Source organism: Tiliqua scincoides, chromosome 1 (assembly GCF_035046505.1).
Source record: "Tiliqua scincoides isolate rTilSci1 chromosome 1, rTilSci1.hap2, whole genome shotgun sequence".
Classification (NCBI taxonomy): Eukaryota; Metazoa; Chordata; class Lepidosauria; order Squamata; family Scincidae; genus Tiliqua; species Tiliqua scincoides.
This window is the reverse complement of record NC_089821.1, coordinates 116,269,921-116,288,070: the sequence shown is the minus strand read 5'-3', so window position 1 is coordinate 116,288,070 and position 18,150 is coordinate 116,269,921. Positions and strand designations below refer to the sequence as shown.

General features: G+C 44.4%; 1 protein-coding gene across 3 annotated transcripts; it reads left to right on the top strand.

Annotated features, from left to right (window-relative positions):
• The first annotated feature begins 279 nt into the window (after positions 1-279).
• NEMP2 (nuclear envelope integral membrane protein 2) lies at positions 280-17,071 on the top strand. 3 transcript variants are annotated; one of them, XM_066635549.1, is made up of 9 exons: positions 280-628; positions 3,218-3,330; positions 5,587-5,815; positions 5,914-5,986; positions 6,401-6,494; positions 10,363-10,477; positions 13,270-13,495; positions 15,691-15,867; positions 16,664-17,071. In XM_066635549.1, exons 1-9 carry the CDS (start codon positions 478-480, stop codon positions 16,890-16,892), a joined length of 1,407 nt encoding a protein of 468 aa, XP_066491646.1. In that variant the 5' UTR covers positions 280-477; the 3' UTR covers positions 16,893-17,071. The 3 variants fall into 3 exon arrangements, with proteins under 3 accessions (XP_066491646.1, XP_066491637.1, XP_066491654.1); XM_066635540.1 differs by having other exon boundaries at positions 3,218-3,351; XM_066635557.1 differs by lacking the exon at positions 280-628 and having other exon boundaries at positions 3,278-3,359.
• The last annotated feature ends 1,079 nt before the right edge of the window (positions 17,072-18,150 follow it).

Genomic DNA, 18,150 nt, shown 5'->3' with positions numbered 1-18,150 from the left:
CAGGGCTCTGAGAAGGCGTCTCTACTCCTCGTGGAAAGAGCTCCACCGAGGAGCTGCTGCTGCTGTGCGCAGGAAGAGCTGGGGAGAGAGGCTGGCTGCAAATGCAAACGTGGCTGGTTTGCACAGAGCAAAAACTGCCCCTCCCCCCGGCTGCAAAGAGGTGCCTGCGGCGGATGCATGCTCGATGGCTGCGGGAAGTCACTTGCACCCGGGTGGACTTCCTTCCTTCCTTTCCCCCCTTCTGGAGGGAGGAGCGAGCGGGGTCAGGCGTCCCCCTCCGGCCCCAGCTCGCTGATCCTCCATCGGCCCGGCTCTCTCCTGCCCTCCGTCCCCTTGCGCCGCGCCGGTGGTTCCAGGAAGGGCCGGGCATGCTGGTGCCTGCCGCCCCGCGTTGGATTCCTCGAACCTTAGCGCGCCAGCCGCCCTTCCCCGCAGGCACCGCTCGCTTCGAACCTTTGCGCGCAGCGGGCTGGCGAGATGCTGCAGCCCGCGCGCTGCCGTGCGCTCCTGCGGCTCTTGCAGCTGCAGCAGAGGCCGCCGTGGGCACATCTGGGGCTCCTGCTGCAGCTGTCCTGCCTCGCCTTGGTCCAGCAGGTCAGAGGCGAAGGGGAGCTGGCCGTGTTAGCAGGTAACGGTGGTATTAGCCTGTGGAACTCCTTGCCACATGACGTGGTGATGGCATCTGGCCTATAGAGGCCTTGAAAAGGGGACTGGACAAACTTCTGGAGGGAAAGTCCATCACGGGTTACAAGCCATGATGTGCATGTGCAAGCTTCTGACTTTAGAAGTGGGATACCTCTGAATGCCAAGGATGGCACCAGGACGCAGGCCTCTTGTTGTCTTGTGTGCTCGCTGAGGCATTTGGTGGGCCCTGAGGAAGCTGGGCTAGATGGGCGTATGGCCTGATCTAGGCAGGGCTTGTCTTATGTACTTAATGGGCTGGAAGCTGCTGCTTCCTCGTTCTTCTGCGCAGAGATCATGCTGGCAAGGAGTGGTGCTTTAAAGGTGAGCAATGTTACTAAACTGGAGCCCATTTCCTCTTTCCTTCCGTACATTCTGTACTCTGTTGCTGACCTGGGCGATTTTGTTTGCAAGATGTGTCCCAGTGCAGTGGTTCCCAAACTTCTTAGCATTGGGACCCACTTTTTTTAAATGTCACTCTTGTCGGGACCCACGGACTTTTTTTTTTAAAACGGAGAACTAGAAAGAAAAAAATATTTATTTATAAGTAATAATAACCAGAAAAAGACCCTCAAACATATCTTGCCCTATATTTGCGCATATTTGCAAACTGCAGGAGCTCAGCTCTTTGCAGGGTAATTAGCAGCTATGATATCTGATTTTTGATAGCCTCAGGGCTTGAGGCAGCTTGTTATCTGATCTTTCCATCACCCTTTGGGGACTCGCCAACAATGAGGTTGCAACCCACCAATGGGTCCTGACCCATAGTTTGGGGACCACTGTTATCTAGTAATTTACGAACCCAGTTGCTCCCTTGAGAAAGTGCCCATCTCATATAGAATGAAATGCATCACCGTAGGCCGGGTTTGGGCTTTAAGTGTTATTTTCCTTCCCCCCATTAAAAAAATTTTTTTTGTCTATCTTTAGGAAAGTGTTGCTCCCTCCACAAGACACTCAGATTAGCTGTTTTTCTTTTACATCTTATGTATAGGTGACTCCCAAACTGTGAGCTGTGGTTTCCCAGGGAGCCATAGAATCCTTTCAAAAAACCCACTACCCTATACAAATTATAGGATGGTAGCCTTAATAGGGAGCCACTGCCAATGACCCAGTAGGTCAAAGAAGCCACCAATTGAAAAAGTTTGGGAACCACGGATGTATATCCTGCTGTTGTGGCCAAGTTCCTGATCTCATCAGGTGCTCCAAAAGAAGTTCAATAGGTGCAAGCAAATTAGCTCATTGTGGCACTAAGCCAGGCCCTTCCTGGAAACCTGTGTTGAATGAAGTAACCAACAAATTAGCTAAAGCAACAACTCTTGCATTAGAGCAGGGGTCTCCAAACCCCAGGCCAGATGCGGCCTGCAGCAAGCCTCTTTCCGGCCCACAGCCAACCCTCTTGTCCCCTGAAAGCCTCTGGCCCACTCAACTGAACATAACCAGAACCATGCTCTGATTGTGTCTGGAGGGTGTTCTGAGGGCCAGAGAGGTTGAATGAATGAGCCCATTCATTCATTTATTCACTCATCTAAGTTCCATCTCTAATTTATTTAAATTTTATATTTAAAATTTTTTTTCCTGCCCTCCACACCATGCCAGATATTTGATGCGGCCAACTGACCAAAAAGTTTGGAGACCCCTACGTTAGAGCATGTTCCATCAAATGCATCACACTGTCGTGCACAAAACACTATCCTTTACTTGGGTTACAGAAAGGAGGAGAACATTTGTCTGCTTACCTTCTTTCCTGTCAAACAAGTCTGAGCATGAACCACAGATGAAATGAACCAAATGTAACATTGGACCCTGGGTTCTGGCCTGGGATCACCCAGGAAAGCATAGCAACTCAGGAACCATTCTGCCACTTACTTTCCTGAGCTGCTGCAAGAAATTCAGCTCAAAGAATGTAAAAGATATAGCAAGTGGCTAGGTAGCATCTCTTTTTGAAACTTTTAACCGAGTAGCTAGTATTTGTGGAGCCTGCAAGAGGAAACCTAAATCCAGGGATGATCAGAGGCTACTTGATAGCTTGTAAGTATCACACGTGGAAGGAAGTTCCTGTAGGGAAGAATCATATGCTTCAAAACAGACTTTGTAGAATGCACTTATAGCCTCAGGGTTGCAGTCCTCAGACTCAGCTTATTCTAAAATACTGTAGTCCCACTGAAGTCAATAGAACAAGTCCACAAGAAAATTGTCTGCAACTTAATGGCTATTATGGAAGTGGACCACAGTGATAACATAGCAAAATATTATGCAGCGGATAATGAACATAAGAGGAGCCCTGCTGGATCAGGCCAAAGGCCCATGTAGTCCAGCTTTCTGTATCTCACAGCGGCCGACCAAGTGCCTTGGGGAGCCCGAAGCACACAAGACAAGATACCCGCATCCTGGTGCTACTCCAGGTACTACAGAGGGCACACCTCAGTATGGCAGTTTGTTTGGGTTTGTGATTGTAAAGATTGGTATAAATGGTCCTAAAGATATAATGCAGCTTGTGAATATCTCCAATGTATGTGATGCACTTTTTCCTATCTAGATAATTGTAAGCACTTGAAAGTTCTCGATGTTATGCATAGTTCGGGGTCCACCTGTTACTGCTATATTCCAAACCGAGTAATACACCTGAAGAATATTTGGTCATCTATTCAGGTACAGTTGATTCATTCTAAGGTAACATGGTAAGCATTTTTTTTTTTAATGAAGAATAAAATAATCAAGAATAAATGGATTGGAAAGCATGCACCAGATGTTATGAAACAGGGGTCTCCAAACTTTTTGGCCAGAGGGCTGCAACAAATATCTGGCACTGTGTTGAGGGCCGGGGGGGGGGGAATTTAAATATAAAATTTATCTAAATAAATTAGAGATGGAACTTAGATGAATGAATAAATGAATGAATGGGCTCATTCATTCAACCTCTCTGGCCCTTGAACACCCTCCAGATGCAACCAGAGCATAGTTCCAGTCATGTTTGGCCAGAGGCTTTCAGGGGACAAGAGGCTGGCCATGGGCTGGATAGAGGCTTGCCGTGGGCCACATCTGGCCCCCAGGCCGGGGTTTGGAGACCCCTGTTATAAAACAACGTGATGAGATTGCAATCCTGTGCTTTCTTACTTGAGAGGGGCAGCCCGATCCTGAGCTTCCCAGTGCTCAAGGCTGCAGTGGCACCAAAATGGTTACTGCTTCATCCCAAGGGGCTGGGAAGCAGCGCCAGGACTACTCAGGGTAAGGGAGCTTACACTCACTTACACCTTGTAACAGCCAGGCAGCCCCAATAGGTCTCCTCAGATCTGCACCCGCTATTGATCAGGGTGCAGGTTCGAGGAGACATGTGTTAGTCTCCCTGGCCAGGAAGGGGGTTAGAATATGGCGGCAGGGCCAGCTGCCATCACTACCCCCTCCTGCTCCCTCCCCTGCCACACCTTCCCCCATCCCATAATGCCTCCCTCCTTGCCCTGATTTACCTCTCTGGCACTTGCCTGGAGCACCATGCGGCGTCCAACCAGTCTCCAACTGGCACTGGCTCAGGAAACTGAGCCAGCTGCGGTGCTGGACTGGCACTGACTGTCACATGCATGCCTTACGGCACATTTGCAACAATGTGCGCTGGCGCTGAGCCAGCACGAGCCTGGTAGGATCGAGCTCTAAGTTTCATTGAAATAATTGAAGCTTATGTTTGAGTAAACATGCATAGCATTCCGCAGTATTGTGTACGTGGGAAGGCAAAGATCAAGGTCTTCTGCAATATGCTTTAATTTCCATTGTGGGTCAGAATTTTTTGTGCCTTTTAACAACTTCTCATTTAAGTGAATTTCTTTGTGAAAAAGACAAGACAAGAAAACCATCTACTCCATATTATATTCACTAAATAGTAAAGATTTCATCAGTAAAGTCAAAAATATATCTTATGAGCTGAAGATCTAGCATCCTTGGAAGAAGGACAGGGGTCCTATGTACGAGGCTTGTACTGCAGTATAGTGAGCAGATTCCAATGGAAACATAGGATACCAAAGGTATATCAGCCATTTTCAACCGTGTGCCGTGGCGCATTGGTGTACCGGGCATGGTCCACAGCTGTGCCACAGGAATTTGTGGGCAGGTCATTTATTAATAGGGCCAATGAGAGATGTATTGGCAGCATGGCAGCATGATGTGCCTTGTCAATTGTCAAAAACCTGGTGGTGTGCCTTGACCATTTTAGTGCCTTGTCAGTGTGCCATGAGATGAAAAAGGTTGAAAATCACTGATCTATATTGTAAATGTATTGTTTCCATACAGTTTAGCTGTCATGGCTTACCCCAGAGAAACCTGGGAAATGTAGTTTGCTGAAAAATCTTTTAGAGAGCCAAGAGGCCGCCCTCCTGTCATAGAACTGCTGTTCTCAGGGTTCTTTGGGGAGAATGGCAATGATGAAGAAACCAGTCTGCTGTAGATGTACCCTAAGGGAACCTTCGAAAGATATTTTCCATGTAGATCTCTTGAAAGGAGTAGAAACCTTTGAACAGCAGAAGAATTTGTCACTTTGCTCTAACTCAACATTCAAAGGTTCTTCATCCCTCCTATTTTGGTAAAATAGTTCACAGGTAAGAAAGTTGGTAGGAGCTGTCCATTAACACATTGTAGCTTGGAAATCACCTAAACTTTCTGTCTTGTAAATAACTAACATCCTGGAATAGTCACACACATGCACAGAATTTGACTGAATAATTGTCCTGTTGGATAAGCGGACCCCGCCATAGCGCCGGAACAATGCTAGGAAGAAGACGAATTGGATGTTATTGATAACATAAAGAAGTATAAGTTGTGTGATGGCAGCTTAGCTTATAACTATGTTTTTAGTTCCGATCTTGTTACTGTATTTAGGAGCTAGAATTAATATTAAGGGTGTCTTTGTTTTTGTTTTAGGTGAAAATCAATAGCACTGAAGTGTTCAAGGTGGTGGTTATTTCAGAGGAAAGTAATTGTCAAAATGCAGAAACACTCTTGGCCTTTTTAAAGTGCCTTATTAACAATATTTGGCAATCGGGTGTGTCTAATGAAACCTTCATAGCAATGGACCAGTATGGAGACAAAAAATGCTTCCAGGTCCACCCCACAAGTAAACAATCCTACACGGTGAATGCACAACAAAACAGTGAGTAGCTTTTTCAAAATTCATTTATAAACTAAGTAAAGAGCTGCTTACATGGCAATTCAATTCTTTCAGTCTCTTCTTTTTTTCTCCCCCACTAGTGTTGGATGGGAAATGCATCCTGTTCTTTATAGCTGGTGGCCTTCTCTTCCATTTTGCACATAACTTAAGCAGGTAGGTTCTAGCTTTCTCTTACTGGATAGCTGTTACTGCCTTAAGCTGCTGACCATGGAAAAATTGGACTGCAGTTTTACATACTCTCAACCATCACAAGCACCCCTTCATGTGAAGTACCCCTCTTTTTAAAGAATATTCAGGATGTTCTACAAAGCAAAACATGAACAAAAAAAATAGAACAAGGAACCTTTATTATCATTAAGTGGGGGAGAAGAACCGATTTAATGTAGGGCTCTTATTTTTACTGCCAGTTCAGACAGTAGTTTTTTTGTCCACACATAAAAAGACATGCGAATTAGTAAAATGTACTTTTTGTCCAGTTGAAGCTTAAACACAGTGATATTTTTGTATGTTCAGAGTCTTTTGCAAATGCAAAATATTTAACAGCACCCCCCTGATCTTTCCAAACAGGAGCATTGTGTTTTATTATTGTGCTGGAGTAACATTTGGTGTTCTTGCCACTCTTGTCTTTCTCCTTTTGATGCTTAAAAGATTTATTCCCAAGGTAGGTGTGTTTTGTAAACATAAAATAAGGCTTAACGTGACTTTACAGTGTTAACTGAGCTATGAGTCAGTCCCTATTCATGTTACTCCAAAGGCAAATAACAATCCTGAAATATAACTGCTTTTAACATGTTGCAGCTGAATATGTCATAAGAGGTGGGTTTTGTTTGTTTATATAATCAATATTTCTGTTCTACTGAAATTATCATGATTGATGTAACAATTCCTTGCAGCAGTGGTTCTCAAACTTTTTAGAGGCCTCTAATTGCCAAGGGGTGAGGCTATAATGGTGATTGAGTGACAGTGCTCCCCACCTCCCCAGTAACAGCTTGTTTAACCCTTGATGCATGTAGTCTAATTTGCCCTATCAGTTTTGTGAACCACCAAAGATTGGGTCATGGCCCACTGGTGGGCCCTGAACCCACAGTTTGAGAACCATTACCTTGTTGCATTCTTATCTGTTCTTTCTTTTCTGTGTTCAGTTGGTGAATCCAAGGCAGGAGGAACTCTAAATATGGAAGGACCCCTGAATAATTAGGGATTTTTAATGTGTCTGTTTCATTTTGAGATAAATAACCTGCTTAAATGATAACTTGGTAGTTACTTAATGGAGAAATGGGCATTTCCCAGTTTACAGTAAGCTTGCATGCCATCTGAGTTCTGAACAATGGCTAGAGGGGTGCGGGTGGTCAGGCCGCACCAGGTGACGCGCACAGGGGGGTGATGTGCACTGGGGGTGACACGCTAAAATCGCGGTGGTTAGGAGTAACCCCATCATATTCCGTTGGATGCGGAATGTCGAGCGGAATGCAATGCAAAAACCCAGAGTGAAATATCTCCTTTCTATCAAAAGTTATGGCCAAAAAACTGGAGAACAAAAATGCATGGATCCCTATGGAAAGTGAAACTGAGCCATATAGCGTGTTTACTCGTGAGTAGGCGAACTTGCCTTCGTCCTTTGGAAAGGGCAGGCTAAGAGGAATCCAAGGACACCAGAATGGTCCTGATCCAATGAATGCAGCCCCCAAAAACACCTGAGAAGGAAGTCCCTCCCTCCAAGCAGACAAATGTATTGAGCCCTATAGAAAGCGAAACTAAGCCCCACGGTCGCCTTTGCTCGCGAGTAAGCAAACGTGCCTTGGCTGGTGTGGAAGATCAGGTGAAGGAGAAGTGCAAGGCTACCAGAATGGTCCTGATCCTATGCACCTGCATTTAAACTACTGCTTCAGAAGGCAGCCTTCCCCCCCCCCCCCACTAAAAAGGATCAAAACAGGCTTCAGCTGATAAGGTGAACCTTTTTGAGACTTGAAAAGCCAGGTGGATCCTGACAGTGATCTGGTTTAAACAGAAATTCTTAAATTGAACTGTGCACTGGGTAGGGCGGAAAAACTTACTGATTTTGGAGGGGGTGTTATTGCAGGCAGGCCACAGAGGAAATTCACTTGGACCAGGGCTGGCTTCTGCTTATTTAATTATTTGTCTTACTTTAATTATTTATACTGATTTATTTTAATTTGCCTGATGATGTCACTTCCACCATGACATCACTTCTGGTGGGTCTTGCACAGATTGTCATTCTAAAAAGTGGGTCCCCATGCTAAAAGTTTGAGAACTGCTGCAATAAGGTGTTAGTAAGTTGACACCCTGGGGGGTGGGTGTGACACCACTAGTGACCAAAATCACAGTTTGGAGGAATAATACTGTCAAGTTATATACCAATCAATGCATAATTTCATGCAGAATGTGTTCGATCTTTGTTCTAGCAAAAGGTACAGCCAAAAAACCAGTGGGGGCGGAGTGATGGTACATCACCATGCCCACCACCTGGGATGTTGCCCTGCCCACTGCTTGGGGGGTGACATGAATCCTAGTGACGCCACTGGTTCTGAAAGAAATACAAAAGAAGACGTTAAGAATACTTTCCATAGAGTAGCTTATCATAAATGGTTGGCTTTGACATTTTGGCAGCCGTGACTCCAGTGCATGGGCGAAACCTTCAATAGTAAGCCAAGAGATTTTACAAAATGATTCTAGGATTCCTTGCTTGTGTGAACAAGGATTCAGAATAACCCTATCAAATCAATAACTCAAGTATCTTTGACTGCGTAAACAAGAAATATGTGGTGGCCCTTCTTTCTGTACCACTATAGCACTCGAGAGTATAAATAATGAGTATTTTTTAGAACAATGTACTGGACCTTTAAAAATGTATGGCCTGATTGTCCCCTTCCCCAAGTCAATTTTCTGTAGCTCAGATGGCCAATGTAATCCAGGCATAATAAAAAAGTTTGCCCATGGCTTTCCTCATATGGGAAATACATTTGCCTTCAAAAGCCGTCAGTTTTGGTTTTATATATGATGCTATGAAAGCGAAAGTGGAGCGATCGTGCCCCACCTCCACTAAAGTGGAGCGCACAATCACTCCACTTTTACTTCTGAAGCTGCGGGGAGCCCTGCAGAAGGTCGTGCAGGGCTCCCCGCACACCCAGGAGGCTGCAGGAGGCTCGGGTAAGTACAGCCAAGCCCCTGCAGCCCCCCTGAGCAGCATGATCCTGGGGATCGTGCTGCTGCCGCCTTCCCCCCACCCCTGCTGCCTCCCCCTGCCTCCGCAAGAACTTAGAGCAGCTCAAACTCTCCAAGAGAGTTTGCAAACCGCTGATATAGGGGGAAAGAGTAGGCAACTTGACATAAGGGGGAAATCAGTAACTGGAATTGATTCAACAGGGAGGGAAGCCCCTTAAAATTGGAGGAAGCAAACAGAGCCATATTAATAATGGAACAATTTTGAGAGCTACTCTTACACTACACATATAGTCTATGACACTCATACAGTCTACACCAGGTGACTCCAAACCTTTTGGCCAGAGGGCCGCATCAAATATCTAGCATGGTGTGGAGGGCAGGAAAAAAAAAATTAAATATAAAATTTAAATAAATAAATAAGAGATGGAACTTAGATGAGTGAATAAATGAATGAATGGGCTCATTCATTCAACCTCTCTGGCCCTCAGAACACCTTCCAGACACAATCAGAGCACAGTTCTGGTCATGCTCAGTTGAGTGGGCCAGAGGCTTTCAGGGGACAAGAGGGTTGGCTGTGGGCCGGAAAGAGGCTTGCTGCGGGCTGCATCTGGCCCCCGGGCCAGGGTTTGGAGACCCCTGGTCTACACTGTGAAAAGTCTTTTCTCATCACTCCCCAGATTTTAATAGGCAACTGAGTAAAGAAGCAGATCTTTCAGACTTCTCTGCTTCTGCTTTCAGGCTTTCAGTCTTGGTGACACTCTTGCCCTCACTCTTGGTGACAACTGCGTGGCTTGAGAGCAAAAGGCTGCCTGTTGCCCTCTTCTCCACCCCACTGCGGCCCCTCTGAGTCCTCTCAGTCTCTTTCCTCTCTCACATCTCCAGTCTCTTCACAAACACTACTTTTTTTTTCTCTAGGACCCAACTCCCCCCCTTCCACTGTGGCCACTGAGAAACAGGAAACTGGACTAGATGGGCCTATGACCTGATCCAGCAGTACTGTTCTTATGTTCATATGTCTTCCTGTCTTCCCCCCCCCCCCCAAGATCTCCCTCATTCTTCCCAGAATCTCTTCAAAGTCCTCAGACAGATCTTTTTCAGCACCCCTCTAGGCCAAGCAGGATTGGCCCAAGCATCCGGCAGGGGGCTGAAAACAGGGTCGCACAAGTATGAATTAATAATAGTGCAATTGAACTCTCAGATTGTGAGGTCTTCAAGTTGGGGTTAGTGTCAGCTTATCTTGGACTATATCATACCTGGCCAGTGATCACCCCAAATTGTGTGAACCCTTTTTGTGTAAGCAAACTGCAGTGTTTCCCACCTCCCTCCCTCTTTTGTTTTGTGTCTAGCTCAGCACCTTCTGGATTTTAATGAGTGGATGCTGGTTCTCTTCTCTCTATCTGTTGTACACTTGGAAAGACTACTTGATACATCTCTGGTATCATTACACACGCTACATCCTGGGTAAGAGGATGAATGGCAGTATAACTGGCTTTCTGTCTATTCTGTTGCAATAATGTATGAAGCAGTTGGTGTGTCGTATCCTCCTTTGCAATGTAGCTGACTTCATTATAAAATTAAAATTCTAAAATTTGCATTTATTGGTGATCAGATATTACTGCCAGCAATTTGTTGACAAGTTGCAATATTGGAAGAGAAGTGGTATCATCACTGATGCTCCAGTTTGACTGCAGCTTACCAGTTCTTTCATCATTGGCTTTACCACAAATAGTGTTTCACTTCTGATTTTCAAGTTGGTCTCTTTAATCAAATCAAAGACAGGTTGATTTGTTGTTTGACAGGTACAGGTACAGTTGTTTGACCCCATTTTGAGGCTGGGTCCAGTCATACTGTAATGTTGAAACATAGTTTAGCATTCCTAACATGACCATCAAGCATGCATGTTCCCTCCTCCCTTTTGTGTGCAAGGAAAGATATTCAGTTTCCTTTTGGGATTTCAAACAAGCTGTGATTTGTCATTGCATTTGAACCCAACAAATCCACAGTTTATAAGCAAGCCAGGATAGCAAACTAGAATAAATTGCCCAATGCAGATTTCCTTCCTGTGTGTCCAGAAAGGGAACTGGAGAGGATAAACCTGAGGCTTGTACTAGAAACACTAAAACCAGGGGGTGGTCAGCCTTTCAACTTCAGGGCTCCAGGATCTTTTAACAACTGTATAGAGGAGGGAAATTGAGCGGTGTCATCTATGATAAGCTTCACCTGCTGAAATTCCCTCTTCACAATTGCTAAAGGTCCAGGAGCCCTAAAGTTCAGAGGTTGGCCACCCCTGCACTAAACCATGGTTTTAATCCTGGTCTAGCATTATATGAGCCTGGTCTAAGTGTAAATGAGGTCTTTTGGAGAAAGTCTTTGGACACACCACAGATTTTGAATCAGTTTAATACTCATTAAAGAAAACTCTGGGGACTGTAGTTCCATGCTTACGGCTCAGAATAACAGGAGTCTCAGCACTGTTGCCAAACTGAAATTCTCAGGACTCATCAGGGAAAGGCAATTACTGTTCACCTAGTATGAATGATTCTGATGTGTAGAATAGATATACTCTTTGTTTCCGAAGCATCTGCAGATAGTCAAAGCAGTAGGTTTGAACAGAATAAACATTGAACATTAAGATTGGCATAAACTACTAAAGGGCGCAATCCTAACCCCTTATGTCAGTGCTTTCCGGTACTGGCATAGCGGTACCAATGGGACATGTGCTGCATCCTGCAGTTAGGTGTCACTCACAGAGGCCTCCTCAAAGTAAGGGAATGTTTGTTCCCTTACCTTGGAGCTTCATTAACCTTATGTCAGTGATTATGTCAGGGGTTAGGATTGTGCCGTTTGTTACAGAAGCATTTTGGAAACTATCAAGAAAAGGCTGTCCATGCAACTGATAGTCTGATGCAGAATAATCTGTGATGAATAATCAGGACTGCTTTAAATCACAGAATATTCTGCTTCAAACTATCACACTACTAGGAGAGCTCCTCTCCATCTGAAGAATGATTTACAAATGCATGTGCGTTATACAGTATCTCACATCTGTGGCTCTCCTGAATGTGTGAATTCAGACACAGCATAAGCCCCCCCCCCCCCTCCAAGTCAGAGAGCCTAACAGATTATAAGAACCCAGGAAATTCCTGCAAGAGAGCCAGGTCTTCAACTTCCAACAAACACTGGTAATGGGAGTGACAGATACACAGTTGAAGGCAGGGAATTCCACAGTGTTTGAGCCACAACTAAGGAGGCCCTTTTGCATGTTGTCACAAATGTGAATTTCCAAAGGTGGCGAGACGTGCATGAGATCCTCCATCCCAGGTCATAAGTGCGCATTGGGGCAAAAAATCAAAACCACATATAGGTTAATGGGTTCTGAGCTGTCTGTGACAGATCAGGAGAGAGATCTTGGGGTGGTGGTGGACAGGTCGATGAAAGTGTCGACCCAATGTGCGGCGGCAGTGAAGAAGGCCAATTCTATGCTTGGGATCATTAGAAAAGGTATTGAGAACAAAACAGCTAATATTATAATACCGTTGTACAAATCAATGGTAAAGCCACACCTGGAGTATTGTGTCCAGTTCTGGTTGCCACATCTCAAAAAGGACATAGTGGAAATGGAAAAGATCCAAACGAGAGCAACTAAAATGATTACTGGGCTGGGGCACCTTCCTTATGAGGAAAGGCTACAGCGTTTGGGCCTCTTCAGTCTAGAAAAGAGGCGCCTGAGGGGGGACATGTTTGAGACATACAAAATTATGCACGGGAAGGATAGAGCGGATAGGGAGATGCTCTTTTTCCTCACACACAACACCAGAACAAGGGGACATCCACTAAAACCGAGTGTTGGGAGAGTTAGGACAGACAAAAGAAAATATTTCTTTACTCAGTGTGTAGTTGGTCTGTGGAACTCCTTGCCACAGGACGTGGTAATGGCATTGGGCCTAGATGCCTTTAAAAGGGGATTGGACAATTTTCTGGAGGAAAATTCCACACAGGTTACAAGCCATGATGTATATGTGCAACCTCCTGATTTTAGAAATGGGCTATGTCAGAATGCCAGATGCGAGGGAGGGCACCAGGATGCAGGTCTCTTGCTGTCTTGCACGCTCCCTGGGGCATTTGGTGGGCCACTGTGGGATGCAGGAAGCTGAACTAGATGGGCCTATGGCCTGATCCAGCGGGGCTGTTCTTACGTAAATGACAGGTAGATTCCTATGGAAACTTTACATGGTTTTGTTTTGCTCCCACAGGGTATATCTTGATAGTTGGATTTACCTCTTTTGGTATTTGCTATAAGCATGGACCACTCAACAGTGAACGAAGTATGAACCTCTTCATGTGGACTCTACAGTTGATAGGCTTGATCTTGGTTTACTTTGGCATTGCCATCCCACCAGTTGCCTATGCAGTAATAGGTATCCTGCTGTGCTCAAAAATTCTGCATTATCCTCTTAGAATATTCCACTCTCTTGGCAGGTTGGTATCCTTTTGACTGGTAAGCTACTATGTCAGGAAGATGTTTTTTCGCTCCAAATTAGTGGTCAAACTGCACTGCTTGTTCTAGCATGGACCTACACTTTACTGGGAATGTGGACCTTTCTGCCAAAAGTAGCATCCTCATGTTGAGTTCTCTCCCTCTGTGACAAGTCGTATAGCTTACCCAGTGTCACGGTGCCATGTGTTTCCATCTCCAACCTGCCACGTAACGCTGGGGGAGTGGGGAAACTGACATTGTGACATTACCACATATAGAAAGTGATGTTGCGTGTTAAGGGGCAGAACTTGACACGATGCTAATCTGGTTCCATGTTCCTTGTAATGTATAGTTTCCTCTGTGATGAACAGCATGTGCATGAGAATGATAGCAAAGCCAGCCATCTCTTGCCAACTATTCAGCAAGATGATTGTGCAGGAATGTCGTTGTTGGGATGTGTATCAATTAACTTAGACTTGGTTCACACAGTCAAGAAGTGGCTGTTCCTCTGTGTGATCATTCCCAAGTGAAGGTAGGCATGAAAGAGTAAACTGTGCGCTGCAGCAGGAGCCCAATTGTGAGCCGTCAATTCGTCTCCTTCTCCTTAGTAAAGGAAGTACTCCCCCCACGCCCCCACCTACCTCTGCACCACCCGGTGGTTCAAGGGACCACAGAGTAGCAGAGCACCAGCTTTCCACCAGTGCTCGCTCAGCGCCAGCTGGTGCTGGGCTGGCACTGAGGGCTTGCACACGTGCTTTATGGCACATTTGCAACAATGTGCTGGTAGTGAGGATTGGGCTCTGTCACTTCAGAATGAATTCCTGAAGCTGAGTGGTAGTTTCTACCACTGAAATTGTGAATGCAATAATAATACTTCTCTAGTCTAACACATTAGTCTACTTCACAGTTGTGATCTCGGTAATCTTTACAACCCTGTGGGATCAACCCCTAATTAGTAGCCTGGAAAGTTGAGAATGCTTCTTCATAGTATTGAATGACGGAAATTTGCTATTTCAGCACGTTTTATTAAACATTAGCCTTTGATCAATCATTTATGCTCTTCTCCAATGCTTCCTTCTGTTGAACAGATGGCCTCCCAAGTGTGGAGTCCTACTGACGTTATGAGTGTGGTCTTGTGTACGAGACAGAAGATCTGCCCACGTGTAACTATTGGCTTGGATCATAACGTTTTAAAAATATTCTTCCTATTGTTCCTAGAGAAACTCTGGGCTGGAGGATGTGTGGATCTCCCAAAATGTAGTTCATTGTTGACCCTTTGATCTGGGCTCTTTTTGTACATTCTTTGTAGTTTTTTGGCAGGATGTTTCCCTGGCCAATATGCACAAAGCTGTACAAATGGGAATTCTAAAATAAGACACAAGTATGTCTTTCAGTTTGTCTCCACTCTGACAGTGTTCTTGTTAAATCCCAAGTACATCTGCTTTCACGACTTGTAAGAAGAGGCTGCTTGTTTTTCACATTGCCTTTTTAAGAAGATGCACATCAACCACGGATGACGTGGGATGTTCAAAGACAGAAACTGTTTTTAAAACACATTAAAAAAAAACACTTAGATCCTTTTTAGTACTTAGATCATTTTAACCCTGCTCAGTTTGCACATGCTAGTATTAGATTTCTTGCTGGGGAAAGTGGTAGAAAGAGCTTGGAAACATTTTATCTTGTAGGATTTGTTTGAAAACATTTGATTTCCTGCCCGCCTCCCTCCCTTTTTTTTCCTCCCCCTTTCTCTGGTGTCTCTCCTGAGACATACATAATACCATGTTTGAATGGCCATGTTCAGTACTGATTTCAGTGGGGGATATAAGCCAGTTCTAATCTATGTTCAAAGTCAGATGGACTTATAACCACTTAAAATTCTTTTTTTCCCCATATTACTTTCATTCTTGTGAAACTTGCCTATGGCTAAAATACCTTGCCCAGATGGTTCACATTTAATTGTTTTTCAGCACAAAGCACTTTGTGAATGACTTTTTGTTGAACATGGTATATAAACATTTTAAATAAAAATATGAAACCAGTTGCATTTTTTTTTCCTCCTGAAGCTCAAGCCTGATTTCCCCCTTTTTCACAATGCTTATGACAGAGGTACTGGCCAGTGAATCAAATAATAGTTCAGTAATATGTTTTGCAGATAGTCTCTTTTTTTTCAAAATGTCTGCTACTGTTTTCTTTTTAGGAAAGCCAGTAATATCTTCAGAACAAAACAGGTAGAGGTTGGTTATCTGACCGCAGATGAATATCAGGAGCAAGGTGAAAGGGAGACTGTGAAGGCCTTGGAGGAGCTACGGACGTTCTGTAGGAGTTCCAATTTCCCCTCATGGGTGGCAGTAGTCAAGCTCCAGTCCCCACAAAAGTAGGAACCACTGCTTTGCATGGGTGGGGTCTCATTTTCTTTTATGTGCTTATATTTACAAGCTGCCTTTACGTAAATTGGCTGAGATACAAAGGGCCATTTTTTCTGCAAAGCTTGTAGGCCTTAGATATAAGCTGAATTGCTGTCAGTCTGCTGCTGCACCATGATGGTTTTGAAAAGTCCAACAGGGGTAGTCTAATAGTTAAGAAAGTTAGCCAAGACTCATCACAACAGTGGCCTACCTTACAGAGTGGTTGGGTAAGCGTATTGAGATAATGCATCTGAAGGACTTCAAACAATCAAAAGCACTGTCTAATTGCAAAGTACCATTACTTAGAGTGGAGGGAATGTTAATCGAAAAGAGCTCCAATGATGTGACCAATATTAAGAACTGACCGTTCATGTTTGGTTTATTATGTTCCCATCATGAGGGGTGCCATTGAACTAAGATCTCAAGAACCTTAAAGAATGATGCACATACTGCAAATGCAGTAAATGAGTCCATCAAAATTCATACTCTAGTACAGCGACTTTCAGCCACTGTGCTTCAGCACATTGGTGCGCCGTGGGAGTTTGTAGGAAGGTCAGTTATTAGTAGAGCCATTGGGAGTTGTCAGCCTCCTACCAGCAGCACAGCGTGCCTTGTTAATTGTAAAAGAACTGTTGGTGTGTCATGACAGTTTTAGCACCTTGTCAGTGTACTGTGAGATGAAAAAGGTTTTAAATCATTGCTCTAGCACAAAGTGATTTCTGATGTGTGTGGGTTTTTATTTTATTTTTTCCCTTTTTTCTTCAGATTTGCAAACTTTGTTCTGGGGCTTTCTCATGTGTCACCTGAAGAAGTGAAAGCCCATGAAGAACAGTATGGCCTCGGAGGAGCTCTCCTGGAGCAGCAGGTTTTTAATGAGGAGACAGAGTCAGAACCAGACCAGCAAACCAGACCCCTTCAGGATGAGGGGAACAATGAAGAGGCACAAACGCAGCACCCAAATAATTTGCACTTTCGAAGTAGCGAATTTCTTTGAACCGCTCTGAAAAGATCAGGCAAAGAAAAAAAAATGCAAAACAGTGGGTTAAAGATGCAGGGAGCTTGCTGAACTATAGAGGGCAATCAAGATTCCCTGAAGGACTCATTCCTGTCCCATTGGCCTTCCAGTCTCTCAACAGCTTTCAGGGATGTTTGAGATAATATTGGTGCTCACCAGAGGTATTTTATAAAGTGAACTTACTTTGGTTTGCCTCTGAATAGGAGGACTTCAAACAATCAAAAGCACTGTCTAATTGCAAAGTACCATTACTTAGAGTGGAGGGAATGTTAATCGAAAAGAGCTCCAATGATGTGACCAATATTAAGAACTGACCGTTCATGTTTGGTTTATTATGTTCCCATCATGAGGGGTGCCATTGAACTAAGATCTCAAGAACCTTAAAGAATGATGCACATACTGCAAATGCAGTAAATGAGTCCATCAAAATTCATACTCTAGTACAGCGACTTTCAGCCACTGTGCTTCAGCACATTGGTGCGCCGTGGGAGTTTGTAGGAAGGTCAGTTATTAGTAGAGCCATTGGGAGTTGTCAGCCTCCTACCAGCAGCACAGCGTGCCTTGTTAATTGTAAAAGAACTGTTGGTGTGTCATGACAGTTTTAGCACCTTGTCAGTGTACTGTGAGATGAAAAAGGTTTTAAATCATTGCTCTAGCACAAAGTGATTTCTGATGTGTGTGGGTTTTTATTTTATTTTTTCCCTTTTTTCTTCAGATTTGCAAACTTTGTTCTGGGGCTTTCTCATGTGTCACCTGAAGAAGTGAAAGCCCATGAAGAACAGTATGGCCTCGGAGGAGCTCTCCTGGAGCAGCAGGTTTTTAATGAGGAGACAGAGTCAGAACCAGACCAGCAAACCAGACCCCTTCAGGATGAGGGGAACAATGAAGAGGCACAAACGCAGCACCCAAATAATTTGCACTTTCGAAGTAGCGAATTTCTTTGAACCGCTCTGAAAAGATCAGGCAAAGAAAAAAAAATGCAAAACAGTGGGTTAAAGATGCAGGGAGCTTGCTGAACTATAGAGGGCAATCAAGATTCCCTGAAGGACTCATTCCTGTCCCATTGGCCTTCCAGTCTCTCAACAGCTTTCAGGGATGTTTGAGATAATATTGGTGCTCACCAGAGGTATTTTATAAAGTGAACTTACTTTGGTTTGCCTCTGAATAGGAGGCTTGCAGGGAAAATTTGCCTTCAGGCAGCGTCTTCAGTTACAACAAGGAGGACCACATGACAGAT